This window comes from Podarcis melisellensis (genome assembly GCF_964234715.1).
Source record: "Podarcis melisellensis genome assembly, chromosome: 14".
In the NCBI taxonomy this organism is placed as follows: domain Eukaryota; kingdom Metazoa; phylum Chordata; class Lepidosauria; order Squamata; family Lacertidae; genus Podarcis; species Podarcis melisellensis.
In genome coordinates, this window is record NC_138546.1 from 10,366,088 (window position 1) to 10,393,779 (window position 27,692).

The following is a 27,692-nucleotide window of genomic DNA, read 5'->3' on the forward strand; positions in this document are numbered from 1 at the left end:
TTAAAATTGTAACAATGACTAATTTTATTTTTCCAGTAAAATATTCACATAACATTATCTGAGAAATGGAATGACACATGTTTAATTCAGACTAATTTTAATTCATTTGCACATAAATACTTTAAAATCTAAAAACGATATGATCAGAATGTAGAGTTTTAGTAGAAATTTGATTCTTACAAAGCAAGTATTGCTCTACTACTGTCATTATTCCAGTCAGTAATATGACTAATAACCTGTCACAGTAAACCAGAATTCTTTCAGGATATTTTAAAGCCGTCTTCAAAAGAGTTTGCCCCCAGCTGATCAATCCAAGAAGAATATATTGTTGAACTGTGTTGCACAAAGTTTCTTTACTTCTTCTGAGGGGGGAAAAAAGGAAATATTATTTTAAGACTTAGAAGTATGGCACTAATTACAAGCTACAAATTGGCTTTCTAGTGACGTGATCCGTAAATGTTTTGTAGTCATTTACAGATCATGTCACTGGAAAGCCACACAGGTGGCTTTCTCAAAGGTTCAGCTTAAATTTAAACATCACTGTTGACAGAATAAAATCTAAAAGCCTTCTGCATAACCCCTTCCTCTCCATGCACCATTGTAATGCAAGAAGTGTCCATGGGACTCTCAAGAGTCTCCCCCAGCACCCTAATTCAAAAGCATCAATTCTTCGGCGATCAGCCTTCTTTATGGTCCAGCTCTCACTTCCACACATCACTACTGGGAAAATCATAGCTTTAACTATATGGATTTTTGTCGGCAAGGTGGTGTCTCTGCTTTTTAAGATGCTGTCTAGGTTTGTCGTTGCTTTTCTCCCAAGAAGCAGGCATCGTTTAATTTCGTGACTGCTGTCACCATCTGCAGTGATCATGGAGCCCAAGAAAGTAAAATCTCTCACTGCCTCCATTTCTTCCCCTTCTATTTGCCAGGAGGTGATAGTTGAAATAAATGAATACTTTATTCCTGTGTTGCTCTGCTGCAGTTTCCCTCCCCTGTGTCTATTTTAAACTTTAAGCTCCTTGGGACAAAAAGCTATCCCCTTATGTTTTGTAAAATATAAGGTAAAGGTAAAGGTACCCCTGCCCGTTCGGGTCAGTCTTGCCAGACTCTAGGGTTGTGCGCTCATCTCACTCTAGAGGCCGGGAGCCAGCGCTGTCCGCAGACACCTCCGGGTCACGTGGCCAGCGTGACAAGCTGCATCTGGCGAGCCAGCGCAGCACACGGAACGCCGTTTACCTTCCCGCTGGTAAGCGGTCCCTATTTATCTACTTGTACCCAGGGGTGCTTTCGAACTGCTAGGTTGGCAGGCGCTGGGACCGAACGACGGGAGAGCACCCCGCCGCGGGGATTCGAACCACCGACCATGCGATCAGCAAGTCCTAGGCGCTGAGGTTTTACCCACAGCGCCACCCGCGTCCCCTAAAATATAATGAGTTCTATATATAAGTAATGAAAGTATTTTAATAACACTTAACAGTGGTAAAACTAAAAAAAAACACTTTAAAAAGTTTCTTACCATTCACTTCAATCAGGTTTGCATTTTTCTGATTCAAAATTACATACAGCTCCCGCTGATCAGATTTCTTGCCAACAATCCAGTAGTCACTCATTGCTTTCACTATGATTTCCTCATCATCATCAACCCTAAAAGGAAGAAGGTGGTATGTGGAAATCTTAGGATGCCTCAAATAAGTAACAAAGGAATAAAACAAAGCAAAAGACACAGTAACTAACATATAAAGCAGATTTTAAACATCAGCAAGTGGATCGAGCTTTGGTTTATTGTTTTAGGTTTTCTTCAAGTCTTATAGATTAAGTAATTCTTATATTTGTGGTAGGATCTGTACCACACTGACACAGAATTCCTGGAGAATTTGCTAATATTAGGATCTAGCAGCTTCAATTCCTGGGACTGCAAAAAACATTACACACAGCTTCACCTCCTAACAGAAATTTGCCTGTTCAATTCTGCGGCACCACACAAATGCCGTCTAAAATTCTCCAGTTGTGATATGTATGTATGCATGTATTTAGCCAATGTGGTCTATCTGACAATGTGCTGAGCCTGGATCTGGGAGACCTCTGTTCAAATCTCATCTCACCCATAAATCTACTGGTTTGCTTTCAGAAATTCCTTCACTCCCTGCCTCACTTTCCCTTATCTGTAAAAAGAGGTAATAATATAATGATAGACTTTACAGGTGTGTTTTTTCCCCTGAGGATGAACAGGATAAGGAAACATTACTCACTCAGAATCTTTAGTAGTAGTGAGATTTATAACCATTATCATACTACGGAGAATATTTACACTCCTGGTGTATTACTTTGACTACAGCATTATGGCTAAGGAAGAAGAAAATTGCTTCCAAGTATGCACTGCCGGATCTAACTATGCAAACTGAATGATATTCAGATTTTAACAAAGGCAGGGAAGAATGCTACATCACCTGGTGAAGTCACTGTTGATATCACCAAGAATCTTCATCAAGTCAGGATGAACCGATGTGAGCGAGATATTGGGCGTTCTCCTCAAGTGAATTGTACTTTTCTCTGCTAGGTTCATGTGATTGAAATAGATAAATTTAAATTGAGGTTCCTTCTCCGACCTAGGAAACAAAGAAGGAAATGGTCAAGTAAGCAAGAGGAAGGCTATTTTTGCAAAGAGAGTTGAACATCTATCTAGAGTGGCTTACTACCATATTGCCATATGCTTTAATTTTTAAGTCAGGATCGAAAAATTGTTCCCGGAAGCCATTAAAATATTAGCAGCTGTCAGACTCCGAAGTGATGTCTATGGTTTGCTAATGCCACTTCAGAATCAGGGAATTCAGAAAGGCTAAAGACCTGATCCTGAGAACTGCTGAGCCGTTCAAGAAGACAAGAAGTCTGGTGCTGCAGTGCAACACCAGAGAACATGAGGCCTTCACAATTTGTGATACATTTCTAGTGAGGTCCTCAGCTTGGTCCTGACCAAGTTACAAGAGTTGGGAGATCAGCTTGACTGACAGCCCTTCCCCAAACTGGTGTAATCTAAAATATCAGGAGGGCCAGCATGGCCAATGGTTGCGTGTGGCAGATGTTATAGTCCAGCAACACCTGGAGGGCACCAAGTTGAGGAAGGCTGCCCCAGATGAAATTGGGGGGAATGTTTTCTTTTGGCTAGAAGACCCTAAAATTCAGGTTGGCCTGCAAGGCGTTCCCTGTCCTAAAACAACATCTAGCTGTCCATCTGCTGACATCACCGGGGGGGGGGAGAGCTTTGATCCTGCCACTTTGCCATGGCATTCCCTTGGTGAAGCAGACTCCTGCAGCCAGCCAGACTGAACCCTCTACTCATCAGCTGGTGAGCAGAGTGTTTAATCCACACTGGTGAAGCAAAACTGCTCCCTGCCCCGTGGGTTGACTTTAACAGGTAGGTGGGATTGCTTACCTATCAGCCACCTGACATCATCACGGGCTGCAGAGGTGGGGAGATAAAGAGGTAGCCTGCTGGACTAAAAAGGTTCTCCACCCCTGCTATAGTCCAAGAAGCATTTGTTCTTGTTCAGCAGACCGAGGTCAGGAAATGGTTCAATATTCTGGAGAAAGGTTAGGAAAGCCATGGAGAGCCTTGTATCATGTCTAGCCCAGCACTGTCGACTTTGACTTACAACAGCTCTCCGCAATTTCAGGCAGAGGTATTCAACATCAGCTGCTGCCTGATTCTATTCACTAGAGATGGCAGGTATTAAATAAGGCCCCTCTGCATGCAAAGCATATCTGCTCCCTCATTGCATTGCAGTCACATCCCAGCTAAGATCTGCTGATGGCTGCTTGCTCCAAATTTAACAGGTCAACATTTGCTAAGCAAAACTACATAGAAGTTTGTTTAAAGTTTAAAAAATATAATACAAACAGACTGCACTTTGAACCACAAAATGCACCTGTAATTAAGAGATTTACAGGCCTGGGGAGGGGGGAATGAAAAAAATTATCTGGTGTGTCCCCCCGCTTGTTTCTGAAAAATTGAAGATGATAAAAAAAAGCCCTCGCCTTTTCCTGTCCCGTCCCACCCCACCCCCTGGCTTTTACACATTTACTGCAATCTGAGAAACACATGTCAGATCAAGAGCTGGTCAGTTTGATCATTCTAAACTCTACAGATACTAGGGTTGATGCTGTTGTCTACGATTCTGGAAAATCAAATGTATTTTGACATTTGCAGCTTGGTGCTTCCCCATGCAATAAATGTCACATGACACCTCAAACTAAAGCTGGTTAACTTGCTCCGTACGAGATCAACCCAGCTGTATTAGCACTAAGAGACGCTGCAACAGGTTCTCAGGATGTCACCACATCAAAGTTTAAGGCAGGCTTAATCAGATAAGCTTCCATCACTCTCATCTGCCAGCACCATTTAAAAAAAGCGAGCAGTTTGGTCCAGTTACAAGCATAACTGACAGCTTTGATAGATTCAACAGTGGGTTTTTTAAAGATGATGAGCAACATATGTCCCCAGGGACAAATAAGCTGACTAAACACACACACACATAACTTTAAACTGTGGCTGAATCTCTTAAAAGTCAGTAGACACCATAAATGTTGGGGTTTTGCTACAAGACTGAAAAGCAGCTCAGAAACGGAGAGGTTATTGGGCATGTGTGTATGGCTCCGAAGCCTTTATAGGGGCCCCAAGGTTTGACTTTTTTTGCTTTTTAAACAGAAGTTTATCTGTCTTTTAAGATCCCAGAAGTTATAAGGGCTGGCTGTAGGTTTTCTGATGTGCTGAACACAAAAGGTCATAGCCAGAAAGCACAAGATGTTCCCTGGGCAATTTTTCTGACCTCCCAGCGCATGAAAATGTGATGTAATCAATAGCAGTAACAAGCAGCTAAGAGACAAAAAAGGCCCCCACCCTAGTGGTTACTGACTTCACTTTGTTTGGTGGGGGCACTCAAAGCAGCCCTGTGAAGAAGAGCTTAAGGTCTGGGAAGGTACGTATGAAACCACTATAGTAACTACAGCTTTTTGGTTTCCTAATATTTTAAGCCTCCTGCCAACACCCCCAGTTAATCACTTGCTTTCACACTATTAGTGGCCCCAGCTTTCAGAGAATATGTTTGCGACAAGCCCCTTGAGTCAAAGAAGCTGGGATAGTGGTTTGGTCAGTAGATCTCTTATGGTTTGTTTATATTTTACTTATAAAATTTAAATGGTGTCTCATTACTGCGCATTTATCTGCATTTTTGCTTGTCCCATGCTCTGAACAGTTTCCCTGCTCATTTCCCAGGGAAAACCCACTCTTTAGTGCTAAATTGGAGTGATCGTCAATCCGAAGAAAACCTGAATTGCCATTTGCTCTGACTGAACACTAAAGAGCAGTTTCCCCCTGAGGAAAGCAGCAGGACAAGAGGAAATGTGGATGACCTGAGGCTTCTGAAGAAAAGGGTCTCAGGAAATAGAACTGTTAACTGTTTTTACTATTTAAAAAAGGAGCCTTACCTTGTGACTTCTTGCATAGTCCAATTGACTTAGTACAACTGCTTTCTCATTCTATTGCAAATAACAAGAGCTAACCTTATCCCCCTCCAAAAAGGAACTTTCTTCTTGAGTCACCAGGCAGCAAGTTTAAACGAGTGGCAGGCTAAAAGGATTCAAGGTTTTAGAGCTCTGGAGCTCAAGGCCCCTCCACCCACCCTTTTTACTGAGCATTCATGGTGAGTTGTGCTCATGAGGTTATTGGGACAGTGACATGCGACTGCACTTTCAACACCATTTGCGCCTGAAAAAGCTTCAGGACAGTCATACTGCTTCATCTGCAGCAAGTGCCTATCCTGTAGTCTCCTGGTGAAGTCCTGTAACTCTTCAAGCCACAAATGGCAATAAGGCAGTAACAATGGGGAAGCATCCCAGAGCAACTTATAAAGTGGAATTGATGGGTAGAGAGTCCAGCACAAACCCACCACTAATGCAGTTTTATTGCCACAGGCTGCTTCCAGGCGGACACTGTTTTTGAGCTGGTTTCGATCACATCCTGGGAAAACCAGGCTGTGCAATTAAAGCTGATTTGAAGCTTTTGCAAAACAAACTCACTTCCCCAAAAGATTGGAATTTTTCTAATAAGGCAAGCGATGGGGAAATGCTTTGATGCAACACTGTCTAACCTCCCCACAAACAAATCAGGATGAATGCTCATTAAATAGTCAACATCTCTAAGCAAACAGATCAGGCTTATTAAAGAGGTTGGCTGAACCTTAACAATATGCTGCGGAAGAAACCTGCAACAACACCAGTGTGGAGGGACCCTTACCAGCAACAGATTTCTACTGCACACTCATTTTCACCATCAAATAGGTTCCCCTAACCTCAGGGAGCCGCAGAGTCAGCTGTGTGTCTCTCCAAGGAAGCACAGCCATTGGATAGGAGAAGGCTAGCCCTTTTATCACCCTGGTTGTTCAGCAATGGGCTAGGAGGCAAGGTTCTAACCTCTCTCCCCTGCCCCATTCCTCATACATCCCAATGTGTGCCATAAAACACCAGTGAAAACTGCATGCTCCTTGCCCCACTGTACTGCTTTGACCATGCAGGGGTGAGTGGGTGGGTGAAGCAACACCATATCCAATTTTTTGAGGCTCCTTTGCTTCCCTGGGGAACATACCTGATAGGACACCTGAGAGGAGACCTGATGGGGCAGTGCAGATCTCTGTGGCCTGGCCCCCTCCCCGTGCATTGCATCCATTTGCCTCCAAACCTGGGATGAGAATGAAACCAACCAAGCAAATCTACCTTTGTCATCCTTGGAGGACAAGGTCTCTTTCTTGACACTAGGGCAAAGTTTGCAAAGAAATGCCTCTTCTATCCAACCTGAAAACAGCCACGAATAAATGGGCTCCTTATCTCTGTTTCTTTCTGGGGAGCCAATTTATCAAAGGGGATGAGAAATAAGGACGACAGGAAAGAGGATGCTGCACTGCCACAAGGTAATAAACTGGGGGTGGGGAACCTTTGGCCCAAAGGTCTAATTTGGCCCACTAGGCATTTCCCCCCCAAACCACACCCACATGCCCCACCTTTGATGTCAGGTGTAGGGTCAGCTGTGGGGAAGCATAACTGTCGTCTGAGGGCAGCCATTCCCCCTTTGTACAGTGGTACATTGGTTCTCAAACTTAATTCGTTCCAGAAGTCCATTCCAAAACCAAGGCGTGCTTTCCGATAGAAAGTAATGCAAAATGGATTAATCCGTTCCAGACTTTTAAAAACAACCACTAAAACAGCAATTTAACATGGGTTTTGCTATCTAAGGAGACCACTAATCCATAAAATGAAAGCAATAAACAATATATTGCAGTCACACAATCAATCAATCAATCAGTAGCTGAACTGGGTTCCACACAGTCACAAAAACAGAAACAAAACAAAAAGCCACAAAAACCCAAAATAAATAGCGAAAACAGACAGACCTTAGTGTAACACTCAAAACAGAAGTGTGGCATTCAAATCACTTACTTCCGGGGTTGCAGTGTTTGGGTTCCAAGTTGTTTGAGAACCAAGGTACCACTGTATTGTATTTCTGTTTGCTTATTAAGACTGTAAGCCTGTAGGTGGGGAGTGTCTTGTTTTGATTCCATGTAAGCCGCTCTCGGGGGGCCTTTTGGCCGAAGAGCGGAGTACAAATGCTCCAAGTAAACAAAATTAAAATAACTTTGAAGTCATTTTCCAAGCAGTTTGCACTGACGCCTTCCAGCACCAACCAGCTGATGGGTGCTGAGAGACATCACCTTTGAAGTCCATTTCCAAGTGGTTTGTATTGAAATCACTTTCAAACAGACTTCAGAAGGTGAAGCCCTTTCAAGTTGTCAGCTGCCCTCATTTACCTGCCAAGAGTTGTCCTGCAGGGCCCGGGGGGGTGGGGTGGAAGAGGATCCAGTTCCCATCTCTCTATTATATAGAGCATTTCCTCACCCAGCTGTAGCCACTGGTGAAGGAACTGTCTTATTCGCTCACAAGTGGTAGACCCAGTTACCTGCTGCATAGCATCGCTTTGCATGCAGCGGGCAAGAAAATAGTAGCAGACATGCTGCCAGCCGAAAGGCAACAGACAAAGAGGTAAGCAGGCCCTCCCTGAAGATACTGCCCATGTCTGCAAAACCAGCATCTTATAGAATTGTTGTGCTGTGTACATTCTTCATTCAGTAGGTAAGAGTGTTTGTCTCTTCAGACAGACAGTGAAGGCTTCTGGGTAAGGACTAATAAATTGGAGGCTCAAAGTTATTTGGGGATAAAATGCAAAGTGGTTGTCACTTGGCCCAATGTAGCTTCTTCCATTCCCAGAAGAACTCAGCTGCTTAGATTGTAAGCCTACAATGTCTTTTTCCACATTGTGACAAGGGCTCTGGGGGCCTTTGTCAGCTGAAGATCAGGGGGAGGGCATGTTTCGAAACTTAAAAATAACACAGAATTTTCAATATGTTGCCATGAATATGATTTGCTTCCTATTTTAGGCAGTTCTTAAAATATCTGCACCCCTGTTAAAAAGCTGATGTTGTGAAACAGAAATAAAGAGAGTACCAACCCTGACATCCTTTTGTTGATGTTGTATTGTTCGCATATATCTGAAGCCAATACTGTGAGCTGAGGCCCGACAATGCTGTCAAGTTTACGGCAAAAATCCAACGTAGGCTGTGTAGAGGCTGTGAAACAGTTGGGGGAAACAAACCAACCAACCATTGATACTTCCCTTCTGTGTGCCACAACTACATCACATTTAGAAGATCACACCAAATATTTACAGCAGGAATTGGCAATCTGTCCACCTCCAGGTGTTGTTGGACTACAACTCCCATCCTTCCCAACCTCTGGCCATGCTAACTGGGGCTTGATGGGAGCTGGAGTCTCAATGACATTTGGGAGGGCCAATCGTTCCCCATCCCTGATTTACAGGGATAATGGAGCAGATTCAACTGTTTGTTACACTCGAGGCACTGGGATTCTGTACATGTGGAATAAGAAGCCCCACCTGACCAAGAGGTGATGTTAGCACTGAAACAGCTGGAAGATCAGATGATCTAACAATTCTGTGCATAAGAATATTTAAGAACCTACAACATTTTTTGAAATTGCTGTACTCTGCAGAGTTTCTTATAAGCAATCCTCACTGAATTCAGTTGTTCTTATTTTTGAGTAAACATATATTGGATCAGGCTGCCTCTGTGCTTCTACTCCATTATCCATATTTACCCTTTGATGACTCATTAGCAGAGTGCCGGAATCACTGGACAGAAATTTTACCCTTTCGACTTGACACAGTTAAAAAAAAGAAAAACATTTAATTAATTTTATAATGAATGATTTTAGAATGTTGTTTGTGCTGTACTTTTGTACTGTTTTATTGTTGTTAGCCGCCCTGAGCCTGGCTTCGGCTGGGGAGGGCGGGATATAAATAAAATTTATTATTATTATTATTATTATTATTATTATTATTATTATTATTAGATGGTGCTAAAACTACATACAGCAACATACCGTTACAGTTAATGTCCAAATAACCATGGATAATGCTCTAATGTCAGGATTTGTCAAAAACAAGAAGACTTAAAACTTCCATAGCTGTTTCAAAGAGTATTACTTGATACTCACCATCAATCATAAAGCAGACAGCTGCACTCATAGCCTGCAAGGAAGAATACGTTTATCATAATACGTTTTCTGTCTCATGGATACACTTGACTATTGGGAGTTAAGCTCTGCTCAAGAATGTTGCTGTACTTTCCTAAATTCGTAATTCTAGGGAAGCTCCCATGGGACATGGAGATATTTTGGATGACGTCTTCTGGAAGACCTGCAGCCTTCCTTATGCAGTTGGACTCCCAGTTCCCATCCATACCAGCCAGCATGGCCAAAGATCAGAGATTTTTAAAACTGGAATCCCACAGTATCAGGAGGGCCACAGTTTCCCCATCCCTGGTTAAGACCCAAACCTATGAAGATCTGACAGGGGTGGAAGAAGAGGAGTGTCATCTAGTCTTCTATCTCTGACCTCTGACTGACAATGGGTCTCTCATACAAGCCTCAGCTTTCCCAGGCCCAGGATCTTAGATTCATATGAACTGCAAAGTATATACCGTATTGGTCTGAATATAAGCCGCATGCGAATATAAGCCACACATTTAAAATTCAGGGGGGCGGGAAGAAAAAGAAGACAATACCCGAATATAAACCGCTCCCTTAAAATTGGCGGCGACCACGTGGTCTGAGGAAAAAATTCAAGCCCTAGAGGGCCTGCATGGCGCACTGGGAAATGATGGGGGGCTGCCGAAGGTGCCACAACACTCCCCTGCAGCACCAGCCCCACACGGTGCAGCTGGGGGGAGGTTTGTGTAGGGTGACAGTGGAGGCAGTGGCCCGCCTGGGCACCCGCAACCAGCTGCCCCCCCCACCAGGCGGGCACTCCCCACTCCCTAACAGTGGCAGGGGCCGGCTAGGCAAGAAGTGGCGGCACTGGAGGCCACCCGCCAGGCCCGCTCGCCAGGGCTCCAGCAGGAGTTAAAGAGTTAAGGGGGTGGGGTTCACTGTATGTCTGTTTCAGCCGCGATATCGGGCTTTTTGTAAGGTTGTGACTATAAGCCACACTTTAACTTTTCACGGTCGGAATTTGGAAAAAAAAGGTGTGGCTTATATTCGGGCCAATACGGTACTCTAGCACTACACTTTGGTTCCTGCGTGATCTGAAATGAACTCTGAGCAGCGTTAGAGCAGGGGTGGCCAACGTGGTGCCCTCCACATACTGCAACGATAATTCCCACTAGCCCCAGCCGGCATAACCAATTGTCAAAACATACTTATTGTGCATGGGATAAGCTGGTAGTCACTTGTAGCCACGGCTCCTCTTAAAAAAGAAAGTGGCGGGGAGGGAGGGGGAGGTGGAAGTTGCAGTTCAACAGCACCCAGAGAGCACCACGTCGGCTACCCCTGGGTTCCAGTTCTTCGCATCCTCAGACACCTCTCACAGTTCTTTGCAGCAAGCTGTGGCGTATACATTATCTGCTGGAATTATAAGTCTTCAAAGCCCGGTGTCATTAAAATGCTCCTCTCCTGAAATATGAATGACAGCTGGCTACTCTCATTGCTAATTGTTATGGTTAACTTGGGGCTTTTCTGTGTTTCCCGAAACAGTACTGCAGTGCATGATGACACAGAGTTGCAGTCAAATTTTATGCATGCTTAGAAATACTTCTGATTGTAGTGAATTTACTTCAAAGTAAGTTGGCACAGGACTGCGGCTCTCAGATGGACATAACCGGAAACAATTTTGGGGTTCCTCCCCAGCTCTAAAGATAATATCGCCCAGGAAATGAGAGAAGCTGAACTCTTTCACTGAGGGCAAGATTTCTACATACATACCTCATTACAGAATTGGAATATAATTTCATTTTTCGGTGAACAGGGAAAGGTGCAACGGTTACCTTATAAACAATTAAATGAAGCTCTTCGTAAGTATCCTCTGTGTTCACAAATATTTTGGGGAATCTACATTTCGCTTCTGGATCATTCAGGTTCAAAGGTCCAGTAAGAAACCTGAAAGGCAAAGATGGGAGTTTATTTATTTTGTTTATGTAAAAAAACACCTATATACCGTATTTTCCGCCCCATAAGACGCACTTTTTCCCCTCCAAAAATGAAGGGGAAATCTGGGTGCGTCCTATGGGGCGAATGCAGGCTTTCGCTGAAGCTTGGAGAGCGAGAGGGGTGGGTGCGCACCGACCCCTCTCGCTCTCCAGGCTTCAGGAAGACATCCGCAGCCCGGGCAGCCCTGCAGGAGGTCCGGCAGGGCTGTCTAGGCTGCGGATAGCAGCCTGCTTCCCGGAGCATCGGGCGCCCTGAAAGTAGAGCGCCCAGCGCTTCGGGAGCGCATCCGCAGCCTGGGCAGCCCTGTGGGAGTTCTCCGCAGGGCTCTCCACGCTGCGGATAGCAGCCTGCCGCCGGGCGGGCGGGGCGCCCTGAAGCAGAGCGCCCCGTGCACCGGGCACACATCCGCAGCGTGGGGAGAGGTCCCCGAAGCCTGGGCCGCTGATCTCAGCGCGCGCAGGCTTCGGCATGCTGGCAACTCTCCGCAAGCAGCGGGAGCCCAGCGCTGGTTGCGGAGAGGTGTGCGAAGCCTGGAGAGCATGAGGGGTCGGTGCGCACTTCAGCGAAAGCCTGCATTCGCACCATAGGACGCACACACATTTCCCCTTCATTTTTGGAGGGGAAAAAGTGCGTCCTATGGTGCGAAAAATACGGTAAATTATTACCTCTGGATAAATGACCTTGTAAAAACAAACCGCAAGCCAGGGTAGGGGGAGCTGTGGCTCACCAGAAACTGTTGGGCTCCAACTCCCATCATCCCCAGTCAGCATGGCCAATGGTCAGGGATTATGGGAGTTGTAGTCCAACAACACCTGGAGGTTTCGAATCTCTGGCCCGGTGGCAAGAAAGACCACAACAGATGTAAAACTGCTACCTTCCATAGTGCTGTAGGTTTCCGGACATTTCTGTATGTATTGGGGAATCTCTCCCTGCCAACTGAAACAAAAGAGATTGCATGGTTAAGGAAATTTCCTGCCCCCCACTCCTAGGAGGAGAAAAATTGAGCTGTTTTTTAAACAGGAAATAGTAGTAGTTTCCTGTTTATGTAAGCCAAGCCCCACGACTCACCTCTGGTTCTATATGCCTTGGAAACAGGGATGTGGTGAGATATTTGTATAAAATTCTCATGTCATCTTGTTCCAATCCGCTCCTGGAATGTTAAGAAAGACAACATTATAGCACATGATGACAAGGCTGTCCACTGTTTCAAGTAGAGTGGTACCTCGGGTTACATACGCTTCAGGTTACATACGCTTCAGGTTACAGACTCCCCTAACCCAGAAATAGTGCTTCAGGTTAAGAACTTTGCTTCAGGATGAGAACAGAAATCGTGCTCTGGCAGCGCGGTGGCAGCAGGAGGCCCCATTAGCTAAAGTGGTGCTTCAGGTTAAGAACAGTTTCAGGTTAAGAATGGACCTCCGGAACGAATTAAGTACTTAACCTGAGGTACCACTGTACTGTTAATTGCTTACACATAAAACTGCCACAGCCTGTGTCAAAACAAGCTTACATTTCTTGCCCAGCACTTTCTCCACTGATTAACAGCAGCTCTCCAAGGTCTCAGCCAAAGGATCTTTCCCAGCTCTGTGATCGTTTATCGAGAGATGCAGCCTGACTGTTAATTGCTTACACAGAAGACCCACAAGCTGGTAAAGGCAAAGCCTCACCATTCATAAGTCTTGTGTCTTATGTACAGTATGAACACGACAGGTAAGATGTTGGCTGCCTAATGTAATTTGCAGGAACACCTAACACATCCAAGCTTAGTGTAATGCTTTTGGATCCATGAATATAAACCAGAGAGTGAGCACTGGAATCTGCCAAATTGGGTGATATGAATTCGGTGATATGATAGCCATGTTCAAATATATAAAAGGATGTCACATAGAGGAGGGAGAAAGGTTGTTTTCTGCTGCTCCAGAGAAGCGGACACGGAGCAATGGATCCAAACTACAAGAAAGAAGATTCCACCTAAACATTAGGAAGAACTTCCTGACAGTAAGAGCTGTTTGACAGTGGAATTTGCTGCCAGGGAGTGTGGTGGAGTCTCCTTCTTTGGAGGTCTTTAAGCAGAGGCTTGACAACCATATGTCAGGAGTGCTCTGATGGTGTTTCCTGCTTGGCAGGGGGTTGGACTCGATGGCCCTTGTGGTCTCTTCCAACTCTATGATTCTATGATTCTATAAAGCAGACTTATGCCTTTCTGTTCCAACGAACTTGAAAGTCATGGCTACATTTCCAGTTTCACTAAGCTTCCAAAATAAAGGAATGCCTCCGAATTATAAAGCACTACTTCATTTAATAACTAGCTTTGACACACAAGCACTGATAAAAGTCTCAAGCTTGGTTTATAAACAGATTATGGGGTAGGCTAGAAACTTGAAAAACAAACCTAGGCTTTGGTCCTAAGTTTCTGATGCGAGTCCAGGGCTTAGCTGACTCCCAATGGAAGGAGTTCTCATTCCCTATTTCTCACTGTAATGTACAAAGCATGGCCACACGATTTAGTTGTTCTGGTAAGTTTTCGAATGAATTCTATATTTCATTACTGTGGAGCTCCTAATATAAGCTTACTGTAAAGGGGAAGAAGTGAAAAAGGGAGAAGAAAAACAAACCCAGGAAACCCTAATCTGATTTAATTATTTTATGCAGTCATACGTAGATTACTTCTTGTCTAGGCTTGGAGCACATTAGTTCTTGACTCCTTAATCACTTTTGAATAGGAAACCCTTGAACTGCGACTCTCAAATGAAACTGGATGCTTGGCGCAGCTGTGCCGTGTCAATAAACACCCTGAAAAGAAACGCAGCTGAAGGGGAACTGCCAGGTTTAAGTTACAAGGATGCTGCAGACTGCAGACATTTCTTTGTTTCTTTTTAAAATGCAACATTTCAGATCCGTGAAGTCATGGTGGCAAAAGAGAGCTGTGGGTTGCTGGAAAACATGCCGCCGTTCCAATTTTCGGGTTCCTTTATTTATTTACACACCTTCATTTTTTTCCCCTTCAAAATTAAAGACTCTGAAGAATGATATTTTTAGTGCCTCAAGGGACTATTTATTAACAAGATCCTCAGAGATTGAGGATGATATCCCATGTTAGCCGTACTCAGAGAAGACCCATTGAAATCAATGAACTTTTTTTTTACTTCAGTGTAAGCATGACTAAGGCTGGTTCAGTAGAAACCACATTTTTCCTTCCTCCTTTGCACTACTGATTTCAATGTGAAACAGCTGATGTCAAAGCCTCCTGGACTGCTTTGGATTGATTTTACCACAGAAATCTGCAACGTATCTCTAACAAGGAGATAAACAATGAGATACAAAGTACTGGATATACAAAACTAGGTCCCTTTGAGGGGGCTGGATTTGAGGCATTGCCCTGACATCCATTCACTCAGGTACCTACCAGATGAGCTGATCATTGTAGAGAAAGGCAGTATATTTGACTATGCTCAAACTTTCTTCCATCTTATTGATGAATGACTGGATTTTCAAGTAAGTCATTTTATCCAATGGGAAGAAGCTGATCCCACAAAAAACATCCAGCAGGTCACATGACTGTAAATGAAGTGTTTGCAAGTACTGAAGAATAAACATAGAAAAGCTGTATTAATGACTGCCTTTGTTTAAAAGCAGTGGCATGAAATACATGACAAACACAATCTGGCACACGTCTCAGGCTCATGCCCTCTCTCCTGTTTAGATGCAAGGTGAGGGTATTGAAAGCTTCCATTTCTGCTGTGTTCTAGGCAGAAGTTACCCACTTTCACCCAGACCTCATTAATAAGCCAGGATGCAAGCTATGGTTTGTTGTTACATCTAAACCAAATAGCCCAGCGATGGAGTTCCTTTCCAAATGTTGTTGGACTCCAACTAAGCCCAGTTAGGAGTTTGTAACAGGAATTACAAAGAAAACCAATAAAAACAGTTGTTCAAACAAAACAAAAAAACAAGGAATGATGGGAGTCCAACATCTGGAGTGCCAGAGGTTCCCCACCTGCAATAGCCAATCCTAACTGCAGGTTCATGACTGACACCAGTGTACTTTTCACATCTGTGTGACAACATCTCACTGACTTATACTACAAATATTGGAAAATGTATTTTGGACTCTCAGAAATATGAAGCCCACCTTTTTCTAGCACACCAGTGGGCAAATTCCTGGGAGGCATGTCTGGGTACTGTATTTCTCTACGGTATAAACAGTAATCAGCAGCCAACAATGCAATACAGTGGTACCTCAGGTTACATACGCTTCAGGTTACAGACTCCGCTAACCCAGAAATATTATCTCGGGTTAAGAACTTTGCTTCAGGATGAGAACAGAAATTGCACGCTGGCGAGACAGTGGCAGCAGGAGGCCCCATTAGCTAAAGTGATGCTTCAGGTTAAGAACAGTTTCAGGTTAAGAACAGACCTCCAGAACGAATTAAGTTCTTAACCCAAGGTACCACTGTAAAGGCATGGGTCAAGGCAGTGTGGCACTTGATACCGCTGTGTTGCTTCTCTGTTGCCCGGCCGGAAGCAGACAGCAGGAGAGGCAACTGGCCATTGCAGACTAGAAGCCTCAGAGGACAGATAGCCGGATAAAAGAAGTACTTCTGGAGTACAGGAAACTGGTCACAAGAGGAAGAAGGTGGACAGAGGAGAGCTAGAGATTAAGAGGAATAGAAAGGAATACAGGAAAATTGCCCTTGCCTCAGAGGCGGCAAAGACAAGAGGTGAAGGGAACAGTAAGAGGAGAAACTAGAGTTGTGGAGCCTGCTGGGGAGTCATGTGAAATGAAAGAAAATGCATTCAGGAGTAATAGGAACTACTACAATACAGAAAACTAGTATAGCATCCTGTAAGGAAAGGACTGCCCAAGCTCTGAGAGTAGCTTATAAATTAAGGGAGACTGGGGCTCTGCATATTTTATGGAACTTAATAAGGGGGCAAGATCCTAAGAACAGGATCATGCAGGTCTGCTACATGACTCAAATTTAACAGCTACGTTCTAGCAGTTATCATTTGGCTAAAAATAAAGCTGATCCCCACTAGTCTTTAGTCATATTCACATTTAAAGTACTACAAACAAAACACATTTTTAGCATCACTCATGAAAGCAACAGACTTACAGCTCACACCCAATTGCAAGTGGGTGAAAAGGTTTCTGAAGTGCAAGCAGGTTTCTTAAAAATTATAAAATTATGTTGGAGGATGCACACAATTTTTTTTAAAAAAAAGATTTTACAGCAAGGCATGTCTGCTTTCAGAGCATTCTATACCCAAGACAACACGGATCATCAGGCCACCAGTGCTGACCAAGCTGCCAAATTCTAACACTCTATTGCTGCTTTGATAATAAAAACTTACCCGATGGAAAAATTTCTCTAGTCTGTCTTTTAGTACTCTTACACCTCCATCTTCCATGGCTTTTCGGAATGTTCCATTAAAAAGCTAAGAATTATTGGGGGGCGGGAGGGAATAATTGGGAGTATTGAGTCATTACAAGCACATACACTAATCAAGATATAATCAAATGACAAAGGAAGTAGAAGTGCTAATCCTGTAATTCCTGTTCCCTAATTTTAGATGCTTTAGGAGCAATAAATTTGCATTGCACTTAGGTGTTTATTCACATACAGAACAATTGTGATTAAGGTGAAGCACCAGATTTCTGCGATATCCTCCCCATTTCCTGCACACACCTTAACCAGCATATTGTGCAAATAGCAACAAATACCTATGAGGGTTTGTGAGAGATGAGTTTACATGACTTGAGCCAAGACAGGCATGTATTTGCTCAACTAGCAGGCTGGTATGCAAGACAAGCTAAACTTTGGCAGCTTTGAATGAATTTGCAAACTATGGTTTGCCACAAACCAGGGAGGGAGAATCACAGAAATCACAGGAGTTGAAAGGTTCTTAAATGCTTATCCACACAGTGCCAAACAATGGTCCAAAACAGGATCCAAAGAACACTGCATCTGGTGCTCCACACACTTTTTAGTTTTGTGTAGAAGCACATGGCAAGCTATTTTTTAAACAGAAAAGACTTTCCAAAGTGTTTTGGCATGCGAAGACGTCTTCACTTCAAGGAAAGAAATCCCACCAGGCACACCCAAATGTTTTTGCACATTGAAATTATCTTTCCATGTGTCAACGCTGTCTCACAAGGTTAGCAATTTTTTGAAACGGGGAAAAATGCACATTGCACATTATAAAGTTAATGCTGTATCCAGCCAATAATCAGCTAATTGCAACAGTCCTTTGCCAAAACAGAAGTAGGAATTTGATGTTCACAGAAAATGTCAGTGTTGCTGCCATTTTGAAGAAACTGAGATACCCCACCCAGCCTGTTACTTTGAGTGGGACCATCTGACATCTCCCTTCCCAGAACTGTTTCCTGCAGAGGCCACAATACCTGAATTTGCTCCCTACCCCTTTCCCCTTCTCTTAACTTCTCTATCAGACTGTAAGCCACTCTTTTAAATTACAAGCAACTCCCAATTTACACAGTGGTTACGTTCCAAGGCACCAAGCATTTAAGTAAAATTGGGTATATTTGAAACACCACTGAAAAAGCCTGCAAAGACCCTTTTTGTGATTTTGTGGGTCACTTCCGGGTTTGGCATGGTTGAGCACGTATCGGATGTGCCTAAAACAGTTGCTCTCTCCATGAGTACAATTGTCAGAAAGGTGGCTTATGAATGTAGTAAATAAAGCGTTCAGCATCGAAGAGATACTTCTGCAACCCAAACTTTGGAAAAGAATGGCACTCTATGAATCAAAGTGTATGATCGGGTTCTGCTATGGAGGTGCGAAGACAGCTTCTCACACCCCAGCATGAAAACTGACAAAAATCATATATCTAACTTACCTTGTACATGTTATAACACTGCTGTAACACTGAGCTATACACTTTGTCCTGTAAGATAGCCAGAATCAAAGAGTTACTACAAGATGAATCCTATGAGGTCATCAAGAAAAACAGTGCTGCAGCACTGATAACATCAGATCCAAGAAATAATAATAATAATAATAATAATAATAATAATAATAATAATAATAATTTATTTATATCCCACCCTTTCCAGCCAAAGCTGGGCTCAGAAAACATATAGCAGTTGAAGAAATGCTGCACAAAGTTCATAGCCATTGCTGAGAGATCCTTATCTGAGGTTAGCTCATATTTTCCCAGCAGCAGGTATGCTGCATGCGGATCACTGTTCAGGTGAGGTCCACCTGAGTCATATTCTGGGCAGAGGGCACAAATACTCTAACTTTGTCATTGGCATCTGTATACGTCTCTAGAGACAATGGAGTGCACCTGCAGAGGTGAAATCAAACTGTGGGAGAATCACAGAGGATGCTGTGGCTGCAGAGACCGGTAACTTGTAACTGCTGCCTCCTGCGCTGTTTTTGCTGCATTAGCAGCAGCAAAGTGACCTCTCCGGGGCACAAGCCTGGGCATTGTGTACAGAGACAAGAAGACCCCTCTCTCGGCCTTGCTGATGTGATCCAAAGAAAGCAGTCCAACACATAGGCACACCAGAGTCCAACCAGAGACCCAAATAGGGCACACTGTGGACAAGTGGGGAAGGAGAAACAAAAAGCACGAGTGATGCTAATAATTACCAGTAACTCTTCTTCTTGATACTCAACAACCGGTTTACCATCTTTGTGTTTTTCTACTATGGGATTCCGTACAACCTTGAAAGTGGAACAAAACAGACGTTATTCATTGATTTAGAGTTGCTGGCTCAAGGTGATCAGCAATACACCAAAAGGAGAATCAAATACAAAAGGGAGACTAAATCTCTAACAGTGATATCCTATATATGCATCCTTGGGAGTCCTATTCAATGGCTTATACCTAGGAAAACATGTGTAGGATTGTAGCCTATGTTACCCGACATCAACTTATTCTTTTGAAGCCAAACTAATGGAGACCTCTCTCTCTAATTTATTCAATTCTGTAGTGTATCTATTATATTTTTATTTATTTAATAAATTTGTATCTCACTGAACTGTAAATAAAACCTCTAAGCAGTTTACATAGAAGATACATTACAATCGCCAATCGAAATCAGTGTTAAACGCAGGTTTCTAAAAGCAAAACGAATAAAATCAACCATTAAATTATGCATTCTAAACTAAAGTTGCAGATTAAAATGCACATCAGCATTACACGTCTGGGTAGGCTGGTCTAAACAGAAATATTTCAGCAGGTTCCAAAAGCAACAGTGAAGTCACCTGCCTGAGCAGTGAGCAGAGAGTTGCAGAACACAGGAGTTGCCACACTAAAAGACCGTTACAAGTGTGGAACGAACATCATGTGTCACTTGTATATCTGCTCAGTGGCTGAGCAGACATATATGAGGTAATACAATCCTTTAAGTAAACTGGTCCCAAGTTCTTATGGGCTTTGCATACTAACACCTTCAATTTGGGCCGGTAACAAATCAGCAGCCTCTGCAGCTCTCTGAGCAACTTGTGACACAGGTTGTCCATTTGTTTCCAAACTCAGTGTAAACTCATTTTAAAGTGCTGGTGTTAATTTTTAAAGCTCATAGTGCCTGTAATGGCCTAGAGCCAGGTTACCTCAAGGACCACCTTCCTTGAGAACCCAAAGACTGGCTTTATTGTCACCACAGGCACAGGGTGTTTATGGTGGTGGCCTCATACTCTATTAAGAGAAGTCCGTTGGGCTCCCTCTCGTCCCACTTTTAAACAGGCTTTGGATACCTACTAGTTCAAAGCATTTTTAATGCCTGCTGCTTTATTTTTATTTGGTTATTTGGTTATTTTATTTGGTTTTATCTGAATGCTGTGTCAATTTGATGATCTCCTTCTACCAGTCCACAATAGAAAGTGTCCTTTCCTACTGCATCGCAGTGTGGTACGCTGCTTTGACATCAACTGGTAGGAAGTGCCTACAGAGGGTGGTGAATACAGCACAAGATATTATGGGCTGTCCCGGGAATCCGCTAGATGAAATAGCGGAAGAAGGTTGCCTCAGGAGCGTGAGGAAAATTCTCAGGGATGATTCACACCCTGGCCGGCACTTTCTGTTTTTTTTTAAAATAATTTTTATTAAGGTTTTCCAAATTAAAACAAATAAAATCCAATTTATAAACTTTTTTCCAATAACCAGGACTTCCCCTCCCCACCCCCTCTTGTATTCCAAATCTTCCAAAAAAGCAATTAAATTCAACAAATTCTTATTCCCAAAATACACTCATCAACATTAACTTAATTTATCCAAATTTCCATCCCCTAAGGTCGATCTATTCCCTTCCACGAGTTCCCCCCTTTCGAATATGATACAGATAAAAATAAAATAAAAACAGACAATAATTTTACAACCTTTGGATTCCAAATTTCCCTCCCCTCTTTCCCTGTTGCGTTCCTCCTATCCCTCCACTTCTAATATCTTCCTGAAGATCCCACATTTCAATAAATCCACATCCCTCTGGTTCTTTACCGGTCTTTTTAAATTACGAGTGTCCAATCATAGAAGGAGTCTATCAAAAAAGGGGCCCATTTCTTCTATCCAGATTTTTATAACCAGGAGTAAAAACTCCAATTTTATATCCATGAACTTGTCAAATCTGGATATCCCAAATGTTCCCACCCCAGTTCTGTCCAGTTCTTGTTGTTTCCTTGTTCTTATCAGTCATTCTCCTCCTTTTTACTTCCCTGTTCCCTCACAGAAATGTTCTTTTTCCAAAAGCTTCTAGTGTCTCTGCAGAGGCTTGTTGTTCAAGAGCAAAACATTACATCATGTTCCTTTCATTTTTCAGCAGATAAATCCATTGTTTCCAGTAGAGTGTAGCCCTCTGTAGACAAAATAATGTTCCATTTCTGCAGTTTCCCAGGAGATTAAAAGTTCCCTTCGACTGTTCAAGTTTCCCGTCGAAAACACATGCAATATCCCTCAGCTCCTCTAGATGGATTACAGTAACAATGTTCCCTTCCAGATCACATCCACCAGTCCAAATAGCTTGTAGATCCTTATTTGAAACAATTTATATCCAATTTATAACATATGTAACCGGCAGAGTCCTCATAACAAAGTCTCAGTTTTATTATTCCGTTTTGACAGCTCTTGACAGCTGTCAAAACCTCCGTTACTCTTCTCCAGGCATTTTCACGGATCGCTCCGGGGGTTCCGGGGGGGGTTGCTTTTTAATACGAATTCCACTTTTCTCCTCCAGCTCAATCTTATAATTTTCCCTCGCGAAGTTGCTAGTTCGGCAAGATAAGGTTCCACTCGATCTTAGTTATCCAGTCCTTTGTTTTGGCTCTTCTACAATTTAGGGGGGGGCTGACTTCCTTTTTTCCACCTCCCCCGTTCGCTCCTAATTTTAAAAAAATTATCCCTCTTTTTAGTCCATATTCCAATTACTCACGGGTTCTTCTTTTAGATCCAAATTTTCAATAGAAGAAGTCAGCGCTCTCCGCCGGATGGCTCGCGGCTGCGCTCGGCAGGGATAGCAGAGGACTCAAAGCACCACGCTTCTCCCCGGCACCCGATCCGTAGCCTTTAAAAAGGCTCCTTCACGAGTCGGGAGGGCGCTAACGGTGCCAGCCGAGTCTCCATGTCCACGGCCTCCGTGGCCGTGGTTTTTAAGGGTCCCCGCATCGCCGGTGCGGTAGGACCCAGCCCCTGCCGAGCAGGCTCCCTCCGGAGCTCGGAGGGAGCCCGCCATTCGGCGATGGCGCCGACCCGGAAGTCCCCTGGCCGGCACTTTCTGGATCTCCTGCCCTCGGGCAGAAGATATAGAAGCATGATTAGTCATGCCAACAGGGTAAAGAACAGCTTCTATCCATGGGCTGTTAGGCTGCTGAATGAAAAGATAACAACAGGGCAACTGACTTTTGGTGCGTGTGCGTCAGTAAATGAGGGGAATTAAGACTAAGAGAGCTGCGTGGGGGGTGCTCATGTAATCTCACTGTATACAAGTTGTAGAAGTGACAATAAAGTATTTCAAATTTCAATTGTTTTAATTGCATGGTTTTATTGTTTATTTTGATGTTTTACAATGCAGTCCTAGAGATCAGAAGAACTGAGATCAATAGAACCTACCCCAGGAAAGTGTAGAATATTAAAGCCTTAGTGTTGCAAATTGTAATTGATTTTGTTCTATTCCAAAGGGCCTTTTGAGTATAACTATTTATAGAAAAGCATAAAATAATTATGCTGTTTCAAGTTCTTCCCTTCCACCACATAATCTCCAAAATACTACAGTATTTGAGGAGCATAATTTCATGTCATCTTTGAGAAAGCCATTTCTGACTCTGGGGAGGAGAGGGGGTTGCGGTCTAGCCCCTCCCCACCCAAGCGCGGGGGCTGACCTTGGCCCCCGCGAGAATTGGGGGAATCCCTGGGCGTGCTTGCGACCCTGCCCGCCTATCGGCGGGCCGGGGGGAGGCGTGGCTTAAGGTATTTTAAGCCGGGCACGCCCAGGGTCCGCCCTCTTCACTCTCGACCAGCTGAGACATCATGCCGGGTAGCGGATAGGAGCCAATGCCTAGGGCCAATACCTTCAATTCTCTAATCAATAAAGTTGTGGCCATTTCATGCCCATTAAACTTAAACATCGTGTCCTGTGTCTTTCTTTCTGGTGGGAGGGGTTTTGACACGCAAGGTGCTAGTGGCATGCAATGCTTAATATTTGAACACTGGAGATGTAGATTTAATCCTTGCTTAGCTATATGGTTCACAGGATAGCCTCTGGCTAATGCTGATGCTGGATTATGGTGCAAGGATACTTCCAGGGCCAGATCAAGACATTTTGCTGCCTGAGGTAGAGCAGCAAATGGTGTTCCTGCATCTGCACCCCACTCCCACTTCCCAAGCCAATGAAAGTCAAGTTATTTTGGTACTGGAGATAATTATTCCACAAACAGCTCTCTTCCTCCTTGCCATTAAAAGTACAGTAAAAATACGTTAAATAATGAAGAATCTACCAGCCTTTCGTGACAACCCAAATTTGTGCCGCACATTACCCAATGGTAGGGCTGCCCCTGCGGGAGCCATTTACAAATAAGCAATGAGAGGGAACACAAGCAAATTATGCTTCCCCTCTCCATTTTTCCATTCATGTCCAAAAGGGGAAGATGTGCTTTCTCCCAATGTAAAGTCAGAAGGCTCCTCTCCCCGCTTTAGAATACTCAAAGCAGCTTTGATAAATCCTAAATAAATGCTTAATAGAACAGTATCATGCATTTAGGTACCATAACCATCCAGAAATTTTCTTCAGGTTCATTGAAGAACTGTCTATTTTTCTGGGTGTGTAGGGATTTTGCCGGTTTTGAAGGACTAAAGGTCCTAAAAGAGGAAAATATTACATAAATGAACACATTGGAGTGTTAACCCTTACCTGTTAACTAGGGATGCAACATATAATTGACAAATTGATTTTAAAATAAATAATCTAAATATATACTCTAATTAACTGAACAGAAGACCTGTTGGTGACTCCTAAAACACATAGGGGCATCATCAAAGAACAATAAAGGCATGCTTCTTGTTTCAGAACTACTGTTTTGTCAATATGTAAGGATAATCTGTGTGACAACCAGTGTGGTTTATTGATTAGGGTGTGGACTAGGTCCAGGAAAACCCAGGTTCAAATTCCCACTCAGCCACAAGGCTTACTTAGGTTAGCCGTTCTCTCTCATGCTAACCTACCTCACAAGGTGAGGATAAAAAGCGGGTGGTGGGAGGAAAGGCATGCTATAAAAGCAAAAAATAAAATAAAACTTACATGATTAATTGACTAAGATTTCTCTAAATTGGCTCACAACCTACAACTAATAAAAGTATAATACCAGATTGCCTAGCAACATGCTTTTTAAAGCTTATTTGTAAATGCACCTAACACATTTTAGGCGCCTTATAAATAATTAAATCATAAATAAATGGGATAGGAAAAAATGTGGAACTTAGTACCTTGTGAACTGAACTATGGCTTCACATAAACCAACACTTCTAATTTTTTCATTCTTTTCAACTTCATTGGGGTAATAAAAAAGAATCTTCTTTTCTTCCTGAAGTTAGAAAAGTAAACAGCAACGATTAAAACAAAATAACTATGTTCAAATAAAGTTATCTAAATTAAGTCCTGACACCTCACATTGTAATTGTAGCACGTATGCCTTTCATAGTAATACACTTTAAGGATTCAGCCAAATGATTAAAAAACGCCTTTCTGCCAAATCCAGTGTGCATCTTACTTTGTTGTTTACTATAGTGCATCTATTAGAAACATTTTTTAAAGCCCTGGGAATTTATAGATGCACATGTATAACATAGGTGAAGATGACAAGGAGCTATTTATTCAGGACAAAATTATTCAACTAGTATAGGTACATCCACAGTTGTCAAAGTGAAAGGAAACTTCCATGTGGAATGCCAATACAATCTCTTTAGATACAAAAGCATCCCATTTTCGTGGCTGTCAGAAGGTCATCTGTACGACCATAGCTGTAAGATTGGCCCTCTGTGTTAGCCCAATGGCCCATGTAGTCTAGCATCCTGTTCTCACAGTGGCCAACCAGATGCCTACAGAAAGCTTGTTAGCAGGACCTTTTGTACGTCTTTTAGATTCAAGGGAGGGTGCCCTTTTTTATTCTACAGTGGACCCTCGAGTTACGTACCGCTCTGGATATGTAACTTTCGGGTTGCAAACGCAGCAAACCTGGAAGTGTATGCTGTACTTCTGGGGTTTCACCGCGTGCATGCGCAAAAGCGCTCTGTGCGCCGCACGCATGTGCAGAAGCGCTCTGCGCACTGCGTGCATGCGCAAAAGCACTCTATCGCACTGCATGCATATGCAGAAGCGGTGCCTCCAGTTACAGACTTTTCAAGTATAATTTGTATCCGGAGGGTCCACTGTATATAGATTGCCTAGAAAATTTAAGAAATAATACTGTTAACTGCAACTACATCTAAGGATAGCTATCGTTCCATGCCATGGGAGGTTCATCTGGTCTCCTTGCTTTTCATTTTCCATTTTCCATTATCTGCCTAAGACAGTTTTGTTTAGCCCCCCACTCCCCCCCCCCCGCTGATTCATCAATGCTTTTTAAAAACCTGATCTGCCCACTGTACTCTTTTATGACCATATTAAAGTTTTTTTAAAATGTAATTTGAATTTGTCTTATGAATTTATTCCCAGTCACCTAAGCACACTCTCTTAGAATGTAGGATATTAAACATCTTAAATAAATAATGCACAACACCACAAAGATCCCAGGTTTAAGTAAATGTTATTTATACCTGGATCTTGTCCTACTGCCATCTCCACCCTAAAATACAACCTAAAGTCTCGAAACCTGGTGATACATTGGTTGCATTAGATAGGCTTGCATTAGAAATTAAACACATGCCACACACTTACAACACATTTAAAGGGCATTCTGGAGACTATAGTTTACCCTCCACAAATCTACAATTCCCTGCATCCTTGACAAACTACAGTTCCCAGAATCCTTTGAAGGGGGAATTCTCGAATTATTTGAATGTGATTAAAAGGTATGTGCGTGCATATGAGCATGCAGGCAGAGCAAATACATTTTAACTCATGTTTGGTGCTTAAAGAGAAAAATGTAGGCACTTTAACAACTGTTAAATCGCACCAATCAATTAATTAATTTACTTCCCTCTTGCGCCTAATCAAGGCCACTCTTTATTAAAAGTTTTCAAAAATGGTGTTTTGCACTGCTAAACTCTATGCTACGCCTGCAAGGAGGTTCTTTTTAAATGCGAGGATTCTTTTCCTTTTCTGAAAAATAAGAAAATTTTAAAAACAACACTGTAATATAAAAGATTTTAAAACGCTTTTCTGGTTTAAAAACAAAACATTATGATTCGACCTATTTGCCAAGCAGCATGTCATTTTAGAGTCTTTGGGCTGAGAGACTCCTTCCTCGGATCTGCCCCCCCCCCCGTCTACTCCAGTGTTCACTTGGCAGCAGAAAAAGCCACCGCGCTACGTCGTAGCCTCGCTGGTTTCCGACGTGACGTTTACCCCTGCGCTAAATATCGATCCGGGTTTAACTGCATTGAGCACCTGCGAAAACAAACCCCTTTGCATTTCCTTCCTGAGGCTGGCTTTGCAACTCGCCGCGTTGCTATCTTTGGAAAATCCAATAAAAATCGATTTATTTACTTTTTTAAAGGGAGAAGCGAAGGAGAGTAAATGAGAGCAGTAAAACCGACGACCATAAGGACGCTTCCCCTCCCTCTTCGGAGCCTGTCACGGCCCCCCCCCCCGTTTCACAGCCTTCGCCCCCCCTCAGACTGAAGGGCCGCTTTCTCTCCCCCCACCACCTCCAAAGTCGCCCCCTTACCTCGCCTTCTTTGGGGCCCAGCCTGGGGTTGTAGATGAAGAAGCTGAGCAGGGCCGGCGCCAGCTGCTTCTCTTGCCCGCCTCCCCCGGACGCCGCCATCCTGGGCCTGAGGGGAGAGCCTCGCCTGCTGGGCCCGCCTGACTCCGCCGCCGCCGCAGCCGACCATCGGAGGAGGAGGCGGGGGGAGCGGCTCTCAGGCGCCTGCCGCTGCCGGCCAAGGAGCTCCCCTCACGGGCACCGATCCGCGCCTCGCCGCCCCCGACACTTCCGCCGCTTCGTCCGCCCCGGAAGGGATGCGGCGCCGACCCGGGCCTGCTCCCTTCGCCTCCCGGTTCCCTCGCCGCCGAGGGCCGCGGGGCGAAGAGGCCGAGAGGGCGGCCTTGAAGGGGCGGGGGGTGGTCGGTTTCTCTACCAAGGTCTGAGGCGCCTGAGAAGCGAGGAAGAATTGGAGAATCGTGCTTTTGTGTTTCTCCCTCCAAATTACTTATTTTTATTTATTGAAATTATATGTACTCAGTGTACTCAAGCACTAAACAGGAACCCAAGGAGCATAGATGTCAACGTTTCCCTTTTTAAAAAAAAGGAAATTCCCTTATTCCGAATAGGATTCCTCGCAAGAAAAGGGAAAAGTTGACAGCTATGCAAAAGAGAGGCACTCTGCACATGCTCAGAGGGACCCTGGTTAGTTGGCGTGGCCTAGGGTTGAGCTCTGCTTGGCTCAAGTTGCAATCCTAGCACACTTA

General features: G+C 43.6%; 1 protein-coding gene across 1 annotated transcript; it reads right to left on the bottom strand.

The window, feature by feature from the left end:
• Window positions 1–27,182, bottom strand: CCZ1 (CCZ1 homolog, vacuolar protein trafficking and biogenesis associated). Its single transcript, XM_081889247.1, has 15 exons — window positions 26,950–27,182; window positions 24,548–24,645; window positions 23,830–23,923; window positions 19,225–19,299; window positions 18,467–18,514; window positions 16,960–17,043; window positions 15,011–15,186; window positions 12,673–12,754; window positions 12,479–12,540; window positions 11,442–11,553; window positions 9,616–9,649; window positions 8,552–8,669; window positions 2,448–2,606; window positions 1,517–1,644; window positions 1–362 (listed from the first exon to the last, which is right to left on the bottom strand). The coding sequence occupies exons 1-15, from the start codon at window positions 27,046–27,048 to the stop codon at window positions 307–309; spliced, it is 1,425 nt and encodes a 474-aa protein (XP_081745373.1). The 5' UTR covers window positions 27,049–27,182; the 3' UTR covers window positions 1–306.
• Window positions 27,183–27,692: the final 510 nt, after the last annotated feature.